Raw genomic sequence first — 15,349 nt, 5'->3', positions numbered from 1 at the left:
TGCCTTGAGGCCACAATGGAGGTTGGGCATCATGGTCACACACACACACACCATTATGTCAATCTCAGCATCCATCTCAGCTTGACAACACCAATCACTGCTGGTTCTTTGGACTAGCAGCCATTTGCATTGTGATCACCACTAGCTCCAGGTGGGTTGTGAGGTTGTGCCCAACACTAGCAAAAAACCCAAAACCTTCTGCCTTAAAAGAGGCATGAGGGAAGCTGCTCCACCATCCTTATTCTCACATTGCAAAGACCTATTTTCCACCATCCTGTGCTCACTTGCCTACACACACACACACACACACACACTTCAATCACATCTGCCTTAACAAATGAGGAGCTTTTTCTACATAAAGTTTTCCCTCCCATCACCTTATCTGGAAAGGTGGTGCAAAAATATCAGAAGTAAATGAATAAAATGAATAGGCTAGTTCACACATCATAGTGGACCCACCCAACCAGCTTGAGACCAAACAGGACCACCAGCATGCAGCTAGCTCATGATTTCTAGCATCTCTGTGTAGATAGGTTCCTGCATAATCAGTCCCTGGAAATCACACAAACAACACTGACCAACAAACATGTTCCTGAAATAAGCACATGGGAGTCACTGTGATGTGTGAACTGACCCAAATAGAAACAGCGCGCTTTGAAACAATTTTTTTCAGTGAATGAATTGAGTTACAAGTTTTGAAAGCCTGAAGATTATTCAGTATAGACCTGGGGCACCAAGCAACCCTTACAGATGTGATACACTTTGTCAAATTAGCCGAGATGCTGTTACTACTGTAAAGAACAGCATCAGACAAAAGAAGACAAATTGCTGGTATATATAAAAATCTAATACTCAACAATATTTCATAAATCTCCACAAATTCTTCATTCATCCCAAGCACGCCTGCTTTTGATCAGATTATTTTTGTGTCATTATGGATGAATATTAGCTTTTGTGTACTGGGAAAATAGTTCCTTTGGTCTGGTATACCTTGTTAACGACATCTTAAATTTAGTATTTTAACAGTAATTTCACAACAGTTGTCAGAAGTATTATTTTCCTTGTCAACTCAAATTCTCATTGTGTGCTCTTGGTTGAGATTTTATCGCTACTGTACTGAGCAGTAATCAATAATATTGTTTTCCCCCCATCACGTTGAATCACTATTGAACATTTTAATTAAAACTCACATACCCCAAGCATTATTCATTTTCTGAAATGTGTTGCTTGCAATTTGGAAGCAGAGTAGGAGCATAATGAGAACACTGCAGACACTCTCCTTAAAATTACTTGAAGATGCAGACAAAAGACTAATAATAACATAAGAGTAATAAATCAAAAAAATCTTAACAGTAGGCCCCTTTTAATAAATATGTTTAGGTTTTTTTATTTTTCCAGCTTTGTTGGCTAACATGAAAACAGAAACTTTTCAGACCATGAAACCAGTTTTCACAATCTGGTTTTGCATTTCACAGAAATAGTCCTGACAAACATTAATAGATGAGTGTTGGTGCAATCGTAGAACAGTATAGGGCATATTTACACCATCCTTACAAAACGAACAGACAGCCACACACAAATCCTCACAAAGTTCAATTCCAAAGACATTTTACATTGATCGTCTTGGCATTGAACAAAATATTTATCCAAGGAGACAAACCTCTTGCTCTTTTGTGATCTACTTGTCAACTATTGTGCTCATGCAAAATAGACATTTGCTTTATTGCATTAACATTTTAAATAGTGTTCATGTTTAATTCTGTTATCATAAGCCCCATTCTTCTTCATCCAGTGGAATTTTGTATCACTGCTATTGTGGATGATGAATGCTCTCATGATATATTTCTTTCACAAATGAGAAGTTTGAAGACCAAAATTTCCTGATCATGCACGTTTTAAACCATTATAAAAGAATCCATAATGCTTTAGTTTCGTTTTATTACTTCCTTTTTGAAAAAGGAAAAAAAAAGTCAACCCATGTCCTACTGTCCTACCCAACATCCAGTTCACAGAAAGAAATAAGCAGCAGGAATCACTCCAATGAGTAGATCAAAAAGAACTACATCAGTAGAAACTGGCAACTTAATATACATCAAATGCACCACCGACAAGTCATAAAATACTGAAAAAACTATAGCCCATATTTTTGTAACAGTTCAGATTGCCATGGGCGTTTCCGTTCAGGAAAATAATCCGGAATATGGATTTGTTTAAAATCCTGAATACACTTTTTCATCTCTTCTTCAACACTTAGCTTCTCACATACCTTCCTTTTGGACAGGTTTGTTTCTCTGGACTTGCTAATGAGTGTCTGAAAAAGTTCGCTGTTCCTGCGTTTGTCTGGTGGAGGCATCCACTGTGCTCCTCCTTTCTTAGAGGGCCGGTCCAACGTTAGAGTATTTGGCTGGTGCCCTGTAGACTGCTGAGTGCTGGCGGCGTTTTCTTGGGGAGTGCTGGCCTCAGAGTGGCTGTCACAACTAGAGGTGGACAACTCATTGCAGGACGTCCCACTCTCACTTCCTTTGTCTGCAACTTTTTCGTGCTTCTTATCTTCGTGGTCTTGTTTGGGAGACACTGTCCTCTGTGGTGGTCCTAATAAAAGGAGAGGGGGAGAGAAAGTATGAGTAGGCAATGAATTAACTAAATAAATAATCCATAAACAATTGGACTGTTTACAGACTGACTTGTGTTTTCCTACTGTGAGCTAACTTGTAGGCTTGTTGCACGAAAAAGAAGGGTGAAGATTTAGGGGGGGAAACCATACTCCTTAATATTACATTGAGTGGTATTCACAGTATATCCACTGAAATTAATGGGCCTAACTCAGCCTGTTGATTAATTTTGATTTGTCTACTCTGGGTAAAATTTAACGTTGACTGCCCATTATATATTAAAAAATTTCCCTGCCTTTAGCCAAAGAGTTCAGAGTGAACACAGTTCTCCTTCCAATCAGGGCTTTGTCCCCAGCCGGAAATCACTGGAATAGAGTTCTGGCACCTCTCAGGTGGGCGCCATTGCCATTATAAGAGAACAAGGGAGGTGTTCGTGGTGAGTTCCTGCACATCTTTTTGTAGAAAAATAGCACTGCTCCCAGTGTTGTTTTTATAGCAGCTCTCAAAGTGGTTAGTCACCCAGTGAGCACTGTGACGGTGAGACTTTGAATACTCATCTCTCTGATCCTTCCTTGAACTAATGCCTCTCTCTGGTAACAGTCCTACATTTCAGCACTCAGTGCATCAAGGCCCCTTTGGCTCTGAACTTAGGCCTGAAGTCAGACTAAGATGGGTCCAGATAACCCCTTTCCTCCAACCATATCTGAGGCTGACCACTAGCTACTAGGGTTGTGCGATAAATCACCATATTGTTGAATACCGCTGTGGAAATAGCATCCTTATATAGCAGTGAACAAAAGGTGAAGACTTTGACAGCTTCCCAGGGGGTAGCTCAGCTGAACTGATACTTCACAGATAATTTGCAGATAATTTGCAGGCACTGTATCACCAGCTTTGTTTGCTCTCTCCCTCCTCCCTCCTAACCAAGAAGAAATGATGATAAGCCCTCACAAAAACCAGCAAACTCAGTTTCACCAGTATCTCTTAGAGCCTGCTAACAATCCAGGAGGATAGACAAGCAAAGTAAAGTAAAGTAAAGTAAGCGAAGAACTGGAAAGCACTTCTTTCTTCCTTCACACACTCCACCACCAGTGAAAAAAGAGGTGGAAGAGGTTTTGTTTTTATTTTCTGGTGGTGTTTATGCTGTTGGTTCCCCCTAAATAGCTTTCCTCCATATCAAAAAGGAAGGGTTGGTAGGTTGGTTGGTTGGTTGGTTGATTTATTTGAGACTATCTCAGGCACCCCCAAACTCAGCCCTCCAGATGTTTTGGGACTACAACTCCCATGATCCCTAGCTAACAGGACCAGTGGTCAGGGATGATGGGAATTGTAGTCCCAAAACATCTGGAGGGCCGAGTTTGGGGATGCCTGGGCTATCTTTTCGCTTGCTTGCCCTTGCTCCCTCCCTTTGCTAGAAAGGTAGAGAGAGCTTTGCTGAGGAGGGGTGGGAATGGAGGTGAGAAGACTTGCTGGCTACCTTATGCTGAAATGGGAGATTGGGTACTATGTGAGAATGATGGGGAGGGTGTTTTTCAGTAAGCAGTGCAAGCAAATGCATGTATACTCACAAGAAAGCCCTACTAAATTCAGTGAGGCTCAAAAGAGCCCAGTTTCTTCCCTCTCCCTACCTCAGCCTGTGCAGAAGCATCATGAGGAAGAACATTCCAGGAAGTGGGAGGTCTACGCATGCTTTCTGTATTCCCACCCAGTCTGCCTTCTCTGTAGGAGAAGTGCAGAGCTGCTGCGATCTAGATCTTGAACAACTTGAGCAACACAGAGGGGGAGAACCGGCTGGGGACATGGGAGGCCAGTACAGACCTCCTGTTACCTGCCAGGTGATACGACTGGAGAGTGGGAAGAAGTGTCAGTCCACGGAGCCCTATGGGGACCCCTCCATACATCCTTCTACAGGGAACGAGGGTGTCCTAAATACCTGGAGTTCGCTACATCTTTTGAAACTTGTTCAACTCTGGATGAACACGCAGGGGTTTCCACTCGGAAGGCATATGATTGAAAGAGGACTGCACAGAATAACTGGGAGTTGTAAGAGAAACCTCAAAGTAACCCTTTCTATAATGTAGGTCACAAGACAAATGTTGCTGTAGTGATAATTAGCTCTTTAATAGGTTTGAGAATAAAAACAAAGCGAAACTGAGAAAATCAAACATAGTGATGAGTCTGTCCAGGGCTAACAAAGGCAAAATACTGTCTTGATTTATTTCATTAGGTTTGACTACAAATAATGTTAAGTGGGCAACAACAACAAAAAAGCTGTTTCTCAGAATAATTACAGTTCTCTGGTGGTATTAGCATTGGTGGTGGTGCCATCTCACTTCCTTGAGTGGAAAACAGATGACTTTCATAATTAGATTTGGCAGTTTTGTGTAAATGCTAAAGTTTTCCAGGCATATGATTATGTTCTTGGGACTGTGAGTATTTTAAAATGAGGGCCAGCTGTGTGATTGTAGTTGAAACTGGAAGATGCCTTTGATTTCAAATTCCTTTATCTACTTGGGGATAAAAGGATTTTGCTGTGTAGAATTATGTTGTGGTGAGTGCAATTCCCATAAGGGAAATTACCCTTTAATAGCATTGAGCTCAATGGTGTGTGACTGGTTATGTAGTGACTTGAAATGAATGAAGCCATTTATCATTCAGAACAGGACTCCATGTCTCTAAGTGATAAGCCATTCATCTAAAGCAATGCTTCCAAACTTCTGGGAATCGTGGATTCTTCCTGATTTAACAAGGGAACTGAGCTAGACTGACCCACACAACTTTTATGATAAGTGAGAGAGATTTCCCAGTTGTGGTGCAGTGATTACAGTTTTAGACTTAGACTTGAGAGACTAAGGACCTTTCCAGACTGGTGTTTTATTGTGGATGTACAGTATTCTGCCACAATAATAGTGCATTTGTGGTGGCTTTATTCTGCTTTAGTATTTTCTGTGATGCTTCCCAATGCTACTGCATTATTGCTGTCTGGTGGGGCTCTAATACAATAAAAGCAGGACAAAAATAAATCAGAACATCTGTGGCATAAAAAGTTACGGAATTTCAACAGGAAATTTCAGGATATGAACTGATTGGGCATGAAGCTGTGTGACCGCACAAAAACCTTTGCAGGCCCAAAGGTAAAGGTAAAGGGACCCCTGACATTAGGTCCAGTCGTGTCCGACTCTGGGGTTGCGGCGCTCATCTCGCTTTATTGGCCGAGGGAGCCGGCGTACAGCTTCCGGGTCATGTGGCCAGAATGACAAATCCACTTCTGGTGAACCAGAGCAGCGCACGGAAACGCCGTTTACCTTCCAGTCAGAGCGGTACCTATTTATCTATTTGCACTTTGACATGCTTTCAAACTGCTAGGTTGGCAGGAGCTGGGACCGAGCACCAGGAGCTCACCCTGTCGTGGGGATTCGAACCGCCGACCTTCTGATTGGCAAGTCCTAGGCTCTGTGGTTTAACCCACAGCGCCACCCGCGTCCCTTTGCAGGCCCAAAAGGTAGGATCAAATATGACTGCACTAATAGTATTATAAGCAGAAATCACCACAAATGTTGGGTGGGCGGGGATGTCTGTAGGAGCCCTAGAGTTCAAATCATCACTCAGCCACAAAGGTTACTGCATGAGCTTCATTCAGCCTCAACCACTAAAATGCCTCACAGGGTTCTGAAGGGCAAGGAGAATAATGTACGTGACCCTGAGCTCTTTGGAGGAAGAGATAAAAAATATAGTAAATAAGCACTCCTTTTTGGCATTCCGCATGGTGGTCATCACCAATCTTGGTTACAAATCAAATGAAGTATGTTCCCAATTTGAAGAACACAACTTTAAATCAGGCTTTAATCCATCAGCTCACCCCCATTTACTGTATCATAGCTCTGCTGTGCGTAATATAAACCCTGTTCACATTATATGTGTGGGGATTTCAATGCCTGGATATAAGAGTAGAATCATGAATGCTGTCACTACCCCCAACTGCGGCACCAAAGGTCTGAACAGAACTCATATCCATACAGCAGGCTCCTAGACACCAGGGTCATTAATACTGTAATATCAGGAAGTAAAATCTACCATGCCTTTTGGAGTATTGCTTGTCTCTTTGTCTGATCTCTATGCATTTGGGCACCTCTTGTGATATCATAAACAATTTTTGCATGCTGGCTTCTGAGATGAAGGAACAGGTTCCTGTCTATGTTTGGATACTATTGGACACCATTCTGAATCAAAATGGTGGGTTGAGCTTTCCAAAACTGCATGGATTTTAACCATGGTTTTCAAAAACTGCAATTTTTTATTTTATTCTTTGGTTTCGTAGAATTCCTGAGCAACACCAGGCACTTTCTGCTAGTAAGAGAAGTAAAGAATGCTAAGAGAAAATAGGATCATTGTGTTTGTTTGTTTTTTAAAAAATACTATGCCATTATATTGTGCTGTGGCAAATAAAGAGAAGGGAAACTGAGCTGAAATTGTGAGGTTGAAGGAGCAATTGAGCTAATAAATATAAATGTGGACCTGAGTGATTTGACTTGGGCACACCTAGTCTAGGAAGTTAATGCTCTACTGTGGGCTCAAAATAAAGGGCTAAACACAGCTATCGCTGGCAAGTTGTGATAAGGAGGGGGACAGTTGGCTGAGAGGGTGTTTTGCACAGCAGCAGTTCTGAATAACCTTGTAAATAAATCTCTATTGCTTTCAGCATAAGACGCCACCTTTGCTCCTGAATTTCTCCTCTCCCTATCTACACAACAGTACCCACCTATTGACACAACTTACACCATAAGAATTCAATAGAAACTCTTACTATGGAGAAAAATCCCTAGTTTCTCTTTACTTCCTATTTATCAGTTTTCCAGATAGGAGCCCGGTCCAAGGATTGGAGCACAAATTAGAGCCCCTGTAGAGACATTGCCGCTGGAAACTATCTCTCCGTGGTGACTGATCACCACCCAGGCCATCGTGTTCAGAAGCATTTACTGCATGGCAGCCAACCATCATTTCATGTGTCTCCAAACTCTCATTCCACATTCCTCGCAGCAGCTCACTCATGGCAAACTCAAAAGCAGATCCACTGCCTTGAGGGGCGGGGTGGAAGAGGGCTTGGACTTGCAACTTAAATGGCAGAATAAAGCTCTTTTCAGCCAATGGACTAGCTCCAGAGGGCACGGGCAATATTTGTTGTGTGATGTCTCTTCCAACGTCACAGGGAGAAAGCAAATACCCTTTGGCTGTCCCAGAACAAAACTATTAAGTGGAGCACTAATCAGGGATGTGATCCTGACAGCGTTAGCTCCCCCGCCCCGCCCCACTCAAGATGTAGCCTAGAAAACACACCCTTAGAGACACATTCTAGTTGATTTAACAGCAGCATGCTCGAGTGAACCACATTAAGCTCAGTATGGGGCACATTTCATATTGAACATGAGCACTGAACACATAATCAGATATAAATAAGGATGGGGTGGGGTAGGAACTAGTTCAGCCTGAGGTGCAGTCACTCAGCACCTGAAAACACATTTATAATAATAAATTTTCTGGGGGTTTTTTTTTTTATAAAAAAGGGTTTGTGAATGTTTGTTTTCCCATGAGCTGGGGAAAAAAATCAGATTTATAATTGTGCATGAGAAGGCACAGATATAGCATTATTTACGGTAGCAGATTCCATGGGCATTGGATGAAAATAACATGCAAAAACAGGGGAAGCAGCGGAAATTCCATCCTTAAAGAACACAGCACATTCCAATAGAACTTGTATATGAGTATCTCAGATCTTCATACACAAAGAGAACCAGCTTTCCCCCCCTCCAACGACCACATTTAATCCTTCTACTAATGAAAACAGATTGAATGGTTATTGCTACTGCTTTAATTATCCCAAGCAAATTGGACTAAAAGAAACAGGCAAAAACTGACTTCACTCTAGTTTTGTTAAGTCCGATTCCATTTACTTGGCCTTATTTTCCTCTCACAGCTTGGACAGTCACATTGGAGGTCAGGCCAGTGGAAAGTTATAATTGCCTGGGAATATTGCCACAGATATACTGCCAGGGCAGTAAAGCAGCACTCCTCAGCTGAGTACTTCTAAGCAGCCATTTAGAATTAATGGAAACTCATTCAGGAAAATATTCCTTCTTCTCGAAAGGATCTTCATTCCATACCATTTGGGTATTTTTTTCCCCTTCCTTTTTAAGTTTTAGTTCTACGATAAACTGAAAATCCTAAAACAGCCTGAATATGTAAACAATTGCCATTGAGAAAAAGTAATCTTACCTTGATTTTAAAATAATGAAGAATACTGGTGTTGCCATAAGGTACAGAGATATCAAGAATATATGTATTTTTAACCACTTATGGAGAAAAGCTGACTATAAAGACAACCACCCTGATTCAGCAAAGGACAGGTGAATGGCTCACTCCATAAGTGCATTATGTTGCTGCTACCGACATGTTCTCCATACTCAGTCTCAAGTCTACTCTTGTTGGTAAACCAAGGACCATGCCATTGTAAGGTCTCTTGTGCTTTTCTTGTGATCTGATTGAAAGAAGGAAGTTTGCCTACTTTCTACTTCCTCCTTTCTACTTCCAGAATAATCTGTTCACCCTTAATTTTGATGTATTAGAGAGAAACAAAGTAGGTATCATCATTAGCATACTAATAACACTGGGGTTTTTTAATCACCGAATGGCCACTCACACTGGATTCATAGAAGTTCTTCACAGTTTCAGGTATGTTGTGCCAGCTATAGTAAAAGTCAAATGATCTTAATATTGCCATCTGTACTCATATAAACAAAGATGGAGTAGGCAATTAAAGCTGTTTCAAGTCCCAATTCTTGTCTTTAGGCTGATCTGGCCACACGGGTGATCACATAGTCAAATTATTTTGGGACAGCATGACTGGAGACAACAATTAGTGCTGTATGCTTGAGTGATCCTCCATTGAAACAAAGGGGCAGACAGATACTGAAATACAGCACAATCAGGAAGAAGGATATGCTCAAACTCTCCTCATTGATATCTTGTTTTCTATATAGTGGAGCGCTGAGTAATATAACCCTTCACTTGTAATCTGAAGTGGTGCAGACCAGGGGCAATGTAGTCAGCCATTTGTGCAGTCTGGGTCTAAATTATCATGTACTCAAATTAAGCAAAGTGTGATGCTCACATAATGCAAACAAAACTTCTCTTATGCCACAAGACACTCTTCTACTGCACAACACATGTAAAACTGCTTATAGCTGCTTAGCATTTACTAGACCTATATTTTAAATCTGGGATATCCAGAGTGGCATCTTTCAGATGGCTATTCCTGTCAGCCCCTCCCTGCATGTCTAGTGGATAAGGATAAGGGGAGTTGTAGTCCAACAACAACTGGAGGGAACCACATTGGCAAACTCTGCCTTTAAATGGTTCACATGTCCAACATCTCGTTCTAAGGTTAATTATTCCTTCTTTTATGCATGCTTTCCCTGCTTCCTTGCTCCCCTCTCTCTCCAAACCACACACAAAAAAATTAAAATGCCAGAGAAACCTTTCTCCATCCAATACGGTAAAGTGATTAAAAAAGCGAAGCTAACAGGATAATGAGATGAGGAACACAGTCTAATTGGTGATAAAACATCAATATCCCAATAAACGTGTACCAGAAGTCCATTTGATTTAATAGGCTCCCTCCCTCTCTCCCAGCCATAAATCAGGAAAGAGACAAATTGCAATGGAAATCATCTGACTGATGTGAAACAACCATATATTGCTGGAGGCAGGGTGAGGTTCTATCTCCAGAAGGTGTTAGACCCAAAGTCTCATCAGCACCAGTCAGCATGATTCCCAATTAATCAGTGAATAACACATTCAGAAGATATATAGGAAACATACTAAGCATCTTCATTTGATGGCATAGTTATATTTAATACTACGTGTGATTATTTATTTAAACTGTCCAATTCTTATTAGTTCAATGATAATGTGAATTGAACTTTTAGATATGATTTCGTAGTAAGGCTTCTAGAAAACAATATTAAATTGCTGTTGAAGAGAAACTGAACTCAAAAGTGGAAAATGAACTAGTATATTAGATTGGCAATGTCCCAATGTGAGCTGTTTTTCATGATACAGTATGGCTTAGAGAGAACACAAAAACATGTGGGCTGCTGAAGAGAAGATGCTACAGGGCTTCTGCTTAATCTGGAAGTGCCTGGCTTAATCAGAGAGACTTTGGAGGGTCTGCCCAGGCTTGGCTCCAACGAGCCCCCAATACTAGTCATCCAATAAGCAGCACATTTAGCAATACACTCTGAAATATTTTTCGTTTAGTTGCAAGCTTCAAGCCACATCTTGAACTATCCTGCGCCTGATACCAGGCCAGGGAACGGTTAGTCCAAAATGGGTGGATCAATCTCAAAGACCTGGCAGACCTTATTAGACTCATGGGCCAGAGGTTCTCCACTCCTACTTAGGTCCATCTATTGATTAAAGCTTGCAGCACCCATATTCTATTTCATTTATGCAGCCGACAGGGAATCAAATTGTTATATTTTAAAGCTTGTATGATATGGCCTTGATTATAGGTACAGCAAAGTGTGTTAAAGGCCTTTAGCTACTGTAAAAGCTGAACAGCACACACAATGATGTTCACCCATTCGCTTAAACCTCTTTGGTACCACTTCTCCCCCACTCAACAGTAAGTAGAAACAGGGACAAGCAGTGTATCATATTCCTTTGCTAAACTCTCATGAGTCCACAATAGCACTGAGAACAAATTGCACTTTACGGTAGAAGTCAGGAGTGATTCAAACCACTCTTACTCTCTGCTGCTAGAAAGGTGTTAAAAGCATTTTAAAGAGGCAGTGCAGAATTCAGGAGATGGTAGACTGTCTCAAGACTAACCATAGGAAGCATCTCTGTGCAACAACCAGCAGGAAAAGCAAAATGGAGCTTTACACTTATCTTCATTTCGGACTGATGAGAACCTGGGGGAAAATGCCAGCCTCAAGAGTCATCAGAGGATTTTTATTTATGATAGACCCCACTATGAGTACAGGCAAATTGTATAAAGCCAGTCCAAACCAACTTCTTATTAAGACAAGGAAATGCCTATTAGAGCTTTACATTTTGCATCTTACGGCCTTTGAAAGAAAGGAAGGTGCTTAAAAGGGCATATGAAAGTAATTCTACCTTTTAAACATATGGGATGAAATTCAGCCTAGAGCTGAGGAGACAGTTCTCCTTATGCACCATCATTTTGGCTTGCCCAATGGAATGATCTCCCCTCCCTGCCCACTGTGCTGTTCTGTTGCTCCTACCCATTTAATGTATTAAAATTAACATATTAAGCATATATGAAGATCCTCTTTTCCTGGCATGATTCCAAAGCTTTTAACAGCTGTGTGAAACAGTTTCTCCCAGTTCAAAATTTCTTTCTAAAAGTATCCCAGTTCTAAATTTTTTCCTTCCAGTAGCACCTTAAAGACCAACTAAGTTAGTTCTTGGTATGAGCTTTCGTGTGCATGCACACTTCTTCAGATACACTGAAACAGAAGTTGCCAGATCCTTCTATATAGTGAGAAGGTGGGGAGGGGTATTTGGAAACCTTACGCCAAAGAATAAACGGACATAAATCGGACATCAAGAATCACAAGACAGAGAAACCAGTAGGAGAACACTTCAATCTCCCAGGACATTCTATACAAGATCTCAAAGTAGCTGTATTACTACAAAGGAATTTCAGAAATAGACTGGAAAGGGAAGCTGCTGAATTGCAACTCATTACCAAACTTAAAACCATGGAGAGACCTGGTCTGAACAAAGACATTGGATTCTTATCTCATTATACATGACAAAGCCATTTTTCACCTTCTCACCCCTTGCTTTTTCCTGTAAGACCTATTGCAGTCGTTAAGAGTCGTCAACAGGCTCATCACAGCTATCTGCCAATCACCCATTCCCACCACCCTTCTGAGTAATACCCCTCCCCACCTTCTCACTATATAGAAGGATCTGGCAACTTCTGTTTCAGTGTATCTGAAGAAGTGTGCATGCACACGAAAGCTCATACCAAGAACTAACTTAGTTGGTCTTTAAGGTGCTACTGGAAGGAATTTTTTTTTGTTTTGTTTTGACTATGGCAGACCAACACGGCTACCTATCTGTAACCAGTTCTAAATGTCTTTCTGGTATGCTGTTGTTAAAGGTACATAAGCCTTATCAGGAAAAAAAGTTGGCAACTTTGATTCCAATTTTATTTTTTTATTTATTTCACAAAATGTCGACACCATTTGAATGCAATAAAACTTCCAAGCAGCATACGTAACTTTAGTGAAAGAAATCTGCGAGTTGCTGTTGATAAATTTGTATACCAATGCCATGGACAACAACAACATCTTTTGAAAGTACAAGGTACCCATTGGATTCATCTGTTGCACTGTACTAAGAATTAGGCTACTGCAAGCAGATATTTATATAGATGTTCCTTCTGATAGAGAACCATTTCTTCTTTATTCCAAAAGCATGGGAGCTCTGTGTGGTTGCAGTTCTATACATGTCTTTTCAGAAGTGAGTCCCACTAAGTTCAGTGGGGCTTAATTCCAGGTAAATATGTGTATGACTGCACATTGAATATGAATAATGTTTTATCTGATGATACTACTGGGGAGAGGCAAGCCTTCCTCCAAACATAAAAACCTTCTAAGGAAATGGCTGCTCTAAATAAATAATATTTTTTTCAAGCCTAACCTAAGAATGAATATAACATAGAAATAGACCCATAGCCATATGCACAGAAAACAATGGGGGGGGGAAATAAATTTACAATATAAAACTCCCCCCAAATACCACGTCTTGCTTTAAAACATCTGTATTTCTGAAGACTATTTCTCACTAATACTATGAATTACACTACCCTTTTACACACCCTTGTAGGAGACTGGAGAACCTAATACTTTTTAAACTTACAAAAGCTGCAAATATATTACACTGAGTTTTGGTCCAAGCATGCACGTGAAATTTCTGGACTTGAAAATGAAATTAAATATTTCAATTTCAAATGCTCACCTATGTACGAAAGTCTCAGAGGCTAAGGAACCTTTTCACCAGTCTAGAACAAATTCCCCATTAACTCAGTAAGCTGAACCATGAACATTTCCCGAATGTAAAAGAATGTATTGCTTGTGCTAGAATGTCGGAAGAGCATTTTCAGCAGAGCAGATCAAAAGAAAAAGGCGTCTTGATTGTAGAAACAGCTGACAGATAAAAGCTTATAAAAGTTTATATTAATAGAGTTCCTTTGCATTTTACAAAGGAAAATGTATGAATTGCCCTTGAAAAATCAGAATTATTTTGAGCCAGGCTATGTCTCTATCTACGGAAAACAAAATTGGTTATAGAAGCCTAATTACAAGGGAGGGACAAGTCTTAATATGTACACTGAAAATCAGGGAGACAAGAAGCAGATGGCCTGAAATGGAATCTCTTAATCCTTAAAATGAAATGAAAATGTAGCCTCTAAAAGGATTCTGCCTTGGTGTTGATGTTCTTTAAATGTGGTAAGTACTTATGAATGATTCATTTTTTTCAAGGAAGAGATACACACACGTATGTATATATGTATGTATGTATGTATGTATGACAAAAACAGAAAGTAGAATTCAATGTAGTGCTAAGTGGCATATTCATATGGGGAACGAGGTCTGCTAGCGCAATGAGACTTTCCTTACCCCACATGCCCTCCTAACCTGTTCTGTGTTTTCCCCCAACTCTCCTGAACAGATTTAGTGGGTGCAGGTGGAAGAGAGTGAGGGGAGGGTCCCATTGAGCAATTGAACCTCATTCAAATGGGAGGAGAACTCTGCCACCCATACTTTCACATAATACTTATAAAGGTTGATACTCCATTGCATCACACTCAGGGTAGACCCACTGAAATTAATGGGCTTAAATTACTTAGCAGTAGGAGGCGGTAGGATTGCTCCTCTAGTCTTAATTCCCATCTGGCAATAGTAGGGCTGAATCTCCATCCAGTGGGGGGGCCACCTCCCCGTCCAAAGTTCTGCTCCTTATGCTGGCCAGGGTGGGAAGAGGTTATTCTCTCTTGTGGGTCAGTCACACTGCCAGTAGCTGGATCCCATGGATCCCTGGCTGGCCAGCTCCACCTTTGCTGCAGAGCCAAATGGAAGGAGATCTCTGCCACACAGAGACAAGCATGGCAGACTGGGGGTAAGGATTGCTCTGCAATAGGCAGATCCCGGTGAAAGTTCTCCCTCAGCTGCACTAGGCAGTTTCCAGTGCTGCATACCTACCCCACAAGTGCAGGGGGCATGTAGGTGTGGATTTTGAATTACAGTGGTACCTCGGGTTACAAACACTTCGGGTTACAGACTCCGCTAACCCGTAAGTAGTACCTCGGTTTTAAGAACTTTACCTCAGGATGAGAACAGAAATTGCGCGGTGGCAGTGGGAGGCCCCATTAGCTAAAGTGATACCTCAGGTTAAGAACGGTTTCAGGTTAAGAACAGACCGCTGGAATGAATTAAGTTCTTAACCAGAGGTACCACTGTATAGCATTGCAGGCTAAATTGAAGCCCATGGGTTGGAGGTTCCTTACTTCTATGCTTCAAGCTTGCAAGACTCAAGTTTAGAAAAATCTTTGCCCTGTTTGGGGTCAACTATAACTTTGACCTCTTCTTATGTTTTACGGAACACATTTTGATAAATGTCATTTTTTTTTAATAGTGGGGAAGCTA

At 41.0% G+C, this 15,349-nt stretch overlaps 1 protein-coding gene and 1 long non-coding RNA gene across 2 annotated transcripts in view; one reads left to right on the top strand and one right to left on the bottom strand.

The window, feature by feature from the left end:
* Positions 1-666: 666 nt before the first annotated feature.
* Positions 667-15,349, bottom strand: part of KCTD8 (potassium channel tetramerization domain containing 8) — a 44,075-nt gene continuing 29,392 nt past the window's right edge. Inside the window, exon 2 of the mRNA XM_083630646.1 lies at positions 667-2,592. Within this exon, the coding sequence (XP_083486772.1) occupies positions 2,132-2,592 (461 nt within the window). The 3' untranslated portion in view covers positions 667-2,131. The remainder of the gene's footprint in view (positions 2,593-15,349) is intronic.
* LOC310770378 lies at positions 12,060-12,720 on the top strand. The gene is made up of 2 exons (XR_014552126.1): positions 12,060-12,179; positions 12,346-12,720. It is a non-coding gene; the product is annotated as an uncharacterized lncRNA (long non-coding RNA).

This window comes from Podarcis filfolensis, assembly GCF_964270895.1.
Source record: "Podarcis filfolensis genome assembly, chromosome: 9".
In the NCBI taxonomy this organism is placed as follows: domain Eukaryota; kingdom Metazoa; phylum Chordata; class Lepidosauria; order Squamata; family Lacertidae; genus Podarcis; species Podarcis filfolensis.
Note: the sequence above shows the minus strand (reverse complement) of the source record. Positions and strands in the feature narration are given on the sequence as shown.